This window comes from Aplysia californica, unplaced genomic scaffold (assembly GCF_000002075.1).
Source record: "Aplysia californica isolate F4 #8 unplaced genomic scaffold, AplCal3.0 scaffold00007, whole genome shotgun sequence".
In the NCBI taxonomy this organism is placed as follows: Eukaryota; Metazoa; Mollusca; class Gastropoda; order Aplysiida; family Aplysiidae; genus Aplysia; species Aplysia californica.
In genome coordinates this window covers 413186-423185 of record NW_004797277.1, presented here as the reverse complement: position 1 = coordinate 423185, position 10000 = coordinate 413186, and the positions used below count along the sequence as shown (strand labels likewise).

Here is a 10000-nt window from a genome sequence, read left to right as displayed (position 1 = left end):
TATTAATTAGTTAATTAATTAATTAATTAATTAATTAATGGGGGGGGGGAGGGGTAGAGGGTTCAAACTGCTCTGGTTTTGTTACGGTATCGGTAAGTCTCATGTTTGTTTTTTTAAATCCGATATTGCGACAGTCTGTTTCACTTTTCTCAGAGTAGTCAGCACCAAATGACAGGTATGGTGTCAATCGGTTTCTCTTTGATTTGAACAGTAATTATTATAACACCCAAGAACATCAAACTTGATAACGTACTGACTGGAATATCAGTGAGTTTTGATGATGCACTTCTCTGTCCCCCTCCCCCACACCCACCTACAAAAAAATCACCAAAACAACAAAACAACCATCCCCCAAACAAACAACCCCCCGACCCCCCCCCCCCCCCACCCAACTCACCACCACAAACACACACCCATAAAAAAAATCCCCACACAAACCCAGGAACCCCGACACAATCTTAGCTTCTCTCTCGAGCGACTGTGGAGGCACGGACCTGAGTGCTCTCTTCGGCGTCTTGGATACCTTGCGTGAGAAGTTCCTCACCGGATTCTGTCCTGATGTGGAGCCCGTGCCAAGGTGCATGATTTCCCTGGCGGAAGCTCGCCTAACCAGCTTTTCAACCTACTTTGGAATTGGGGCTGGAGGTGTTGTTTGCAAGTGAGTAATACTGAAAGCTATTCATTTTAAAACACGTCTTGTTTTAGACTCGTTAGGAAGCATGGGATATCAAGTTTTCTTGTTGTATATTGCTGCTGTTATTTTTGTTGTTTTTGTTGTCGTTGTTGTTGTTGGTGGTGGTGGTGGTGGCGGTGATGTTGTTGTTGTTTCTGCTTCTGTTGTTGCTGTTGCTATTATTGTTGTTGCTGTTATTGTTGTTTTAATGATGTGTTGTTGTTGTTGTTGTTGTTGTACTGTTGAATACCCTTGTTGAGTGTTGTGGTTGCTCTTGCTGTTGCTGAATACTTCTGCAAAAAAAGGTTCTTGATGTTTAGTTTGTTTCTCTAGTAGACACACTTAATGTCATTGCAATAATGCAATGATGGCTAGTGTACTTACTCCTCGAGAACACGAGGCTGTGAGGAAGTATTCTTTAGAAAATGGCAGATAAAGAAACCCAATCTCTTTCAGATTAAAAACCTGGTCCTTCTGCATGCAATCAGTGCAGCCACCTTCTCCAAAACAGTTGATGAAGAATGGTTTAAGTTGATTATTACTGGACCTCATATCGCGCGGATGCCAGGGCAGCCATTGTACTTCACACTTTCTTAACTCAACGAGGACGCGCGTTCTTGCCATTTTGCAACGTTTGAAGACGCTCTGTTTTGGGTATTATAAAAGAGAAGCACGACTTCGTTGGTCTGAGAGATTTTTCATATATGTTTTCCTTATCTGACACTTTAAAAAGCAGGTAATAATTTGCACACAACAAAATATGCAAATGAATGTTTCTGAATTTGTGTATAACGTCAAAAATGTACCGCAGCATTGCCAGTGATCTGCTGTGGATTGGACACGTGTGCCCGATAAATCCTGAAAGAGATTTAACCGAAGACTTCTCCGCTTTTGCAGAAAATTCATGATGATGATAGCTTCTCTTGCTACTTTTTTTTGCTATGTAAATACACGACAGACCATCTCAGATGCTTTCAATATAGTACTTCTGTTTTTACTGTTCTAGCCTATGATGCGAATAAAAGATATACAATGTGCCGTTGAAGGAAACAAGACCATGCATCTTTGTGACTTTGAGCATTGTTTGAAAGAATGATTGGGATTTTCTAAAGCCCCGGGCATGTCGTGCAGCCCCTCATTTTTTGCAGAATATGATCCTGACCCAAAAAAGAAGCTTGCTATAATTTTTAGAGGGATGGGTGAGCGTGGAGGGTGAACATGTAAGTCACTGAGTGAATGAATGAAAGCTAATGTGTGAACGAGTGAACGAGTGAACCTGTTCGAAGAAATGAGTTACAAAATACATTAATGAGTTTTGAGCAATGCTATAAGTCTGTAAATGCCCCTTTCATGACCTGTATAAAATTTGCAGAGAAGCGAGAGCTGCAGTGGCGTATGCCGTAAGGTTCACAAGCAACTGTAGCTATGATCAGCTGGCCGGTTTCCGAAGCAGAGTGTCTTTCACCGTAGACTTCATCTCCCAGGCCTGTAGAGCGGACGCTCAGCTAGTCAAATGGGCGCGTTGCACACTCATGGGCCAGAAGGACGTGGTGATTCCGGCTTCATCCACATGCCAGGAGACGCAGGTCCCAGATTGTTTTGGCAAAGACCCGAAGACCTTGCCGTGCCGGTAAAGTTCTCTTGATTTTGTTCTCATGCTCAAGATAGCAATAAAAACAAATAAACATACAAGCAAACAAAAACCCAACACACAAAGAGCAACAACAACAACAACAACAACGACAACAACAACAACAACAATAATAGAACAACTGCAATTACAGCAACAACGACCACAACAACAATATAACAGCAATGATAATACTCACATGAATAATAATCAACAATGACCATAATACATGTATAGATAAAAGATATACAAGTGGTAATCATAACGATATTGATATCATAATACCAATAACGTCACCGATACTACTTATAGAAAAAAGAAGAAAAAAAAGAAGGATACCAATAGTACAAGTATTCTATTGATGTAATAACAATGATATGACAAGCAATAATAACAACATTTAATAGTAGTATGATTATAATAATATACTGGCGATGAAAAAGGTACTGCTTTTTGATTTTGTACAATATAAATCTAGTATTTGGTGTCTTTACGCTTTTCCTTTCACGTAACTAATAATAAGTAGTCTTAAAAGCAGGCCATGCTATGAAAATAGCATGTTGGTGCTCCAATTAGTGTTAACAGCACCAACATCAATATATAGAAAATTAGCATTTTTTCCAGACCACGTCAATTTTTCTGTTAACGTTGGATGTCCTGGCAACAACAGAAAAGATCGCAGCATGCTGATGGCTCCATTCCTCTGATGTGGAAGTAAACCTACCATCTAGTGGTAAGGCTACCGGACTCGTAATCGTGAGATTGCAGGGTCGGGGGTTCGAGCTGCCGGCCCCGACATTGTGTCCTTGGGAAAGGCGCTTTACACGAATTTTCCTCACTTCACCCAGGTGGAAATGGGTACCCGGCCATAGACAGCGAAAGATCTTGTCAGTATGTTAGTGTTTTAGCGCCTATAAATGGCTGCTTGCACTGTATGCTTCCCAGGAAGTTGACTTTGTTTCAGAATGCTTTCTGGTCTGCAGGGGTAATGGTATAGATTGTGAAGCGCATAGAGCTTGCTGTTGAGCGGGGATTTGCGCTATACAAATGCTATCTATTTATCTATTATCTTACTAGGGTGACAATGATTAAACGTTCGTGCAGTTTTTGATAAACAAAGACCTAAACTTCATTAAAAAGCATAGAATAGAAACAATGCGTCATGTAGTTGGGGAAAATGCCAATTTCCTGTTTTTTTATGTTGGTGCTGTAAATAAAAATTGAAGCACCAAAATATTATTTCTATATCATTGACAGCTTTTAAGAAGTGAAAGAAAAAGCGTCAAGTCTCCAAAGACTAAATTTTTATTAGCCAATCAAAAGTGGTACCTTTCTTCTGCACGCCAGTATAGTAATGATAACAATAATAAGTAATAAAACGGTGATAATACAGACCAAGCAACTTTTTAAATACATTTATCCCATTTGTGTCTAATTTGGTGCTACCTTTGCTTAAAAAAAAACATTTTCACAAAGTTTTACTGTGAATGATTGTTAAACGTTTTATTCTAAGTTAGAGCTCATTTTTGTAAAAGTTGCGCTCAAAGTTACCAATTACATGTAATTCTTGATATCTTGTTTCATTTCAGAAGGTGGAAAGTAACTTTGAGAAGAAGAAAATAATTTACCATATAGCTTCACAATAACATTGAAAATTCAGTCTGCTCTAAAAACGGCCAATGGGAGTTTCATGCTCAATCCCATTCCAAAACCTTTAACAAATCATCTGAAATCAATGCCATCGTTTTACATCTTTCTTTTACAGAGTATTGGAAGCTGGTGCTCCGTGTATCTTTAACAAAACGGTCGGCTGTGGTACCAACATAGACGTATCTGATACGTTAGAACCCCTAAGGGTTTGCAGAGCGGAATCCTCCCAGCGTCTGAGATCTGTAAAGCTGAAGAGCCTTCGTCCATGCTCGGAAATACCTTATGAGTGCGACCCAGATGCAGCACGCAAATGCCTTTTGGCCTTCGTACACAACTCAGATGTCACGACGTAAGTCTTCCCAAGAATCATCAACTCAAGCTAGGAGAACAATAATTACAGTATTTATTTGACGTACTTCGAGATGGGGTTAAAACTGAGGTTTATGTTATGTAAGTAACTCTCACAACTCACCGTGTTTATTAAACTTTTTATCGACCTGCACATCAATGATTATAATTAATTGATAAAATGTAAGCATTTTTACCCCCCCCCCCCATTGAAACAGTTTAGTTGTTTAGGAGGCTGGCTTTCCAACATCAGCTGAGGGGGATACAATCTTCCAACGTAAAAACCGCAATGAGCGATAATTGAGCCTATCAATTTTTGATGAGCAAGCACGGTTTAGTAACTGCGTGCGCTCTAAAGTGCTAAAGTCTATGTTACACAAGTGTTGTGGGGAGTGTGTATGTGTGTATGTGTGTGTGCGTGTGTGTGTGTGTGTGTGTGTGTGTGTGTGTGTGTGTGCGTGCGCGCGTGCGCGTTTAATAACAGTATCCGTGTGTAAATATATAAGCGTGAAGGTGAATGTGAGTAATTATATTAGCTTCAACGTTTCTTTTTTGTCGGTTGTATTACAGATTACAGATTTCATGATTAAGTGATGTAAAGCATTTAGAGGTAGGGGTGAGCATTGAAGAAATAAACGAATTCCTTTTAAAATGCGGGCATATTTCTAAAGTCTTAACAATTTTTTTTACATAAACATATTCAGCGTGAAGGCTTGCTTGAACACCAACTACAACTGCTTCGGATCGATGGTGACCCTGCTGAGGCAAAACGTGAGTTTGTATGCTGGGCTTGTCAGTGACATGCTGACCATCACACCTTCTTGGCGGAATCTGGACAGCAGCGCTTTGATCAAACTGCTTACCCTGCCCAGTTACATCTCAGGAGTCTTTGATCAGGTGAGCTAATTAAGGGAGCTGTCGTCCTTGCACGTGAATGATGTGGGTTCGATGTCCGTTTTGAGAAGATATTAGTTATTATGTTGCTATGTCTTCCTGCTGTTCTTTTGTGTCCAACGCAGCCCTAGGTGGCTCCGACGGACTGGTTAGTAGGGCTGGGCAAGTACCCGGGTACAGCTCGAAACCGGCTACCCGGGTATTGTTGTCGGGTACCCGGGTTTTCTACTCCCCTTCGTTAAATTCTATGCAAATACACTTAGATTACGTCCCTTAGTTCGAATCTTAATAAATACTGAGTACTTATCGATACTGACCTCTCTTAGTCAATACAATACTCGATCCATATTGGCCACTCGCACTTCTTTTACTGAGTGAGCTTCGCAAGCGCTTCACACAACTCGAGGACACGTATTTTGTGGAAGTATCAGCTATCCTCGACCTTCAGTGAAAGCGCCTTCTTTCAGTGATTAGTTACAAACAAGGAGACAGACCCGATCAAACATCAGGCTCATCATCGGTTTTTAGCTGCTGAAACAGAACATCCTGCAAAAAAAGTAATTGTGCAAGCCTTCGGTGTTCTAGCAGAGGGGCATAGGCAAAGGTGTCAGCCACAAACAAGTGTCACAGTGATCACAGTCCAACTGAATCGGTACTTTGAGATGCCGTGGCCAGAAGGGAAGAGGACAGTCCGCTGACCTGGTGGAGTCCATATGGAAAAGCCTTTCCAGAACTCAACATCATCATCATCATTGCCTTTCTCATCCTGCACCAGGGTATAGGCCACGGACAAACAACCCCCACTTTTCTCTATCCTGGGCTAGCCTCTTGATGTTATTCCATGTCTTCCCACATTTCTGTACATCGATTTATGTGATTCTTCTCCAAGTTCCACGAGGTCTTCCCCTTGATCTCTTGCCCTGTGGGTTCCAATCCAAAACTTTCTTTGTTATGCAGCTGCCTGACTTCCTGAGAGTATGTCCAATCCATCGCCACCGCCTTCTTCCTACCTCATCTCTGACTGGGATCTGTCTTGTTTTCCTTAACACTTCCACATTGGTGACCCTGTCTGTCCATCTGATCCTCAGTAACTTTTTTAGACACCTGTTCAAGAAAACCTGGATCCTCTTTATACAAGTCTGCGATGCGTTCCATGCCTCACATCCATACAACAGGACCGACTTCACGTTTGAATTGAAAATCCTCAGCTTTGTTCGAAGTGAGATCTCTCTGGTCTTCCAAATCTTATCCAAAGAGATGAAAGCAGCCTGTGCTTTTCCAATGCGAGACTTTATTTCAGCACCTGTTCCTCCCTCTCTGTCAATTATGCTCCCAAGATAACAGAAGGATTCAACGTTTTCTAGGGCCTTTCCTTTTTTGCCTTTTGTTTATGTCGTCAACTCGTTCACTTCATTGAGAGTTCTGATAGACCCTTTGTCTTGAAATCCCCATTTTTGTATAAGCTTACTTTGTTGTGTCCAATTTGTGTTAATTTTGAAAATAATATTAAAGTAAAAAACAAACAAATCAAAACAGAACAAAACAACAACAAAAAGGAAGAAAAATCGCCCCATTCCTAAAAAAAAAATAATTAAAACAAAATAATTGAAAAGTCCGGTACCTGTCGGGTACTCGGGTATTTTTCTCATAACCCGGGTATCAAATTACCCGTTTAATCCCAGCCCTACTGGTTAGAAGCAGGCTGCCTCCTATTTGGTCTCCATTACGTTGATGAGGATTTAACATGTTAAAAACCATTCATGTAAACAGTCACCCCTCTGCCAACCCCCTGCTTATCTCACAGGCAGACCAAGTGCCATCAAATAGAAACTAACCCATCTGATGTAAGCCAACTCCTCTGGTATTTCCTTAATTAAATGAGAGCAACTGGCGTCTGTGGTATAGCGCTTAACCTCAATCAACACTCAATGCATTCAACTGCATCCAGTTATCTCTTCTGTATACCCAGAACCCTTAAGCTGTAATGCCCGTTCTTCTTCTTCAAACTTACAGTACAGTTCATTGGTAAGCCTGGATCTCTTTGACGTGTGTATTCAATTGGATTCCATTGCCAACCGCATCTCAGACATCTTAAAGTCCTGGAACGAGGAAGAGAGATTTGCTGATGTCATCACCTGGTTTAAAAGGTCAGAGGACAGCCTCAACTATACCATCAACACCTTGTGCAACGACGTCGGTACGTATATTTGAGTGTGTGAATTACTTGCATTTTGCATGTGTGTTTGTTGTGGGTGTCCTTGTGGGTGAGGTTATTTGATTTTCTCCACCAACATAATTTAGAAAGATGAATGTTAGGAAAACTAATCTACCGACCGATGGTTGATTGGCATAGAAAGAGAAAAGCGGTTGGAGTGGGAATTGGGACGGGACGCTTATTTCCTAAACATGCCCTCTTTCATTTGGCCTAACAAATTCAATTGAAATATTACGGGGTCGATTCGTGCATATCAATACGTGAAATCCTTGTTAGGTTTCGAAAACTCTCAATCTAAGGGAAACAGTAGTCAACAGCTTAATTCTTTCTCATAAGGCCGAAGAAGAAGTTTTTGAGAGCCGACAAAGAAGGGTTCAAAATCATTGCTTATACGTGCAACATTTGCACAAGGCCTGTAGTGTTAAGTATTAGTAGTTTTGAAAGCCAAGATACATGAATAACAAAATACACCCCCCCTAACAATCCCTTATGCTTACTGCCCCACCAAAAAATTATAATGCATAAAGCCTAAACCAAGAATTTGACTGTACTATAAGGCTAATACCAATAGATTCAGACACTGAAAAGCGAAAAGGGATGTACTCAGCTCTGAAAATCATTTGTATTAGCCTGCGAGTTAGAGACAGCTAAACTAATATTAGAAAATATTTCATTTACTGGTTACATCAGTTTGATTGGGGTTTTTTTTTTTGGGGGGGGGGTTTACGTCGCTCCCAATTACATAAAGTCATACGAGGCGCAGGACACATTTTAAACATTTCCATTTGGTAGGACATTTAAAATTTTGCCCGGGGGGGGGGGGCGACCGAAGCCTACTCTAATCAATTTTAGACCATCAGGGGATCTTTAACGTGCGCAACTTGCACATGGGACCTAAGAGATTTTTCGCCCTTGTCCGAGAAGGTTAGGTGTAGATCGTTCCTACAATAAGATCAGGGGTATGGCTGAAAAACAGTAGTAAGGAGCCAAGGAATAAAAGTTGAAAGGCTGCAGAAAGAGTCAGGAGCCCCGATGAGGGGGCAAAGGAGGTCAGGGGGTGGGGGCAGAAAGAGGAGACGAAAGTAGGACATTGTTAGAGAGCAGGAAAGGAGGTGAAAGAAGACACTTTTAGAGAAGAATATTTTCCGTCGCTATCCGGATTCGAAACCTATTGAAAGAGAGGCGAACATCTTGTCCTCTAGGCCACGAGAGTCCCCCATTGAGGGGTTTAAAAGGAAGTTGTTCTACCTTTGAATTCCACATTTTATGTGTTCATCTCTTTTGCTTCATTTTTAAGTGTGAGATAGCACTGAGTCAATCAGGTAGAAGTATGAAAACTCACCAAACAACACTACTCTAAGAATGCCCTGAAAAAAATTTCAAAGCTTTATGTCATTCGCATTGTGGGATAGAATTATCCATATTGAACTAACGTTGTTGTTTTTTGTTTGTTTTTGTTTTAGAGATGTCTAAAATGTTTAAACTGTATCAAGTTAGCTTAAACCAGTAAAAAATGTAGCAATTGGAGCTGTTCATCTTATACGCCATCGTTATTATAGCTGACAAATTGGAAGGCAAGGCTTTGAATTGGAACAATGGATATTCTTTAATGCTAAAACTTACTACTTCGTTGCGCATTTCACGAAATTCTTAAGCAATAAAATTGCAATTTCTCCATTAAAAACAGAACGAACGGAATATTAGTACATTATTAGTTGTCTTTTCTCCTGAAGGAAGTATGTCAGTTTGTAATACATTTCGTTGGCTTTTGTTATCGGATATAAATAAGATAAAACTCATGTCAACGAGATCAATGTTTTACCAAACTGAAGATATGTTTTTTCTAAATCTCAATATGTGGAATACAGGTTTTTTAAACGTAGCATTTTCGTTGTTCATTACTATCCTCAGCTCTCGTGGGCCAGTCACTGGAGTTCCCGCGAAATGGACAAGGTAAACGTTGAGAACTCTTTTCCACAGCCTTTTTTTCTTACATTGAGATGGATACGTATAGAATGTAGATCTATACTTCTATGTTGTATTACATGTAGACATTTGGTACCGGTACCCCCATTGGCACAACTCATATCTTTTTAATGCAAGCTGCTTCGACAGTGCCTTTCAAGGCTAATCTGTTCTGAATCATTACTACTCAAGTCTTTTATCTGCAGTTCGAAAAGCTTACTAAAATACTTCAGCATTGAAGCTGTTAAAGCCACAGACTCTTATCATATTTATTTAATTGTTGGTCTATTTGTATGGTCAGTTGTAGCTAGGTGTGCCCCCCCCCCTTCCCCACGCTGTCTTTGCATTGAGTATAATACGAGCGTAATATATACGAACTATTTTCATCTTTTTGGAGGGATGGTGGGTGTCGGAAAGTAAATCCTTTACTACGCATACATAAGTGTGTGAATAATAGGTGTGCGTGCGCGCGTGCACGCGCCCGTGTGTGTGTGTGAGTGTGTTTGAGTGTGTGTGTATGAGTGTGCGTGCGTGCGTGCGCGCGTGTTTGTGTGTGCGACACACACACACACACACACACACACACACACACACGCACGCACGCACGCACGCACGCACACACACA

General features: G+C 40.8%; 1 protein-coding gene across 1 annotated transcript in view; it reads left to right on the top strand.

Moving 5' to 3' along the window:
* LOC118477544 overlaps window positions 1–10000 on the top strand; it is a gene marked incomplete at its 3' end in the record, with an annotated part of 22058 nt that overhangs the window by 8602 nt on the left and 3456 nt on the right. Inside the window, 6 exon segments of the mRNA XM_035969270.1 lie at window positions 443–658; window positions 2046–2303; window positions 4069–4302; window positions 5006–5198; window positions 7209–7392; window positions 9322–9363. Coding sequence (XP_035825163.1) covers window positions 443–658; window positions 2046–2303; window positions 4069–4302; window positions 5006–5198; window positions 7209–7392; window positions 9322–9363 — 1127 coding nt within the window.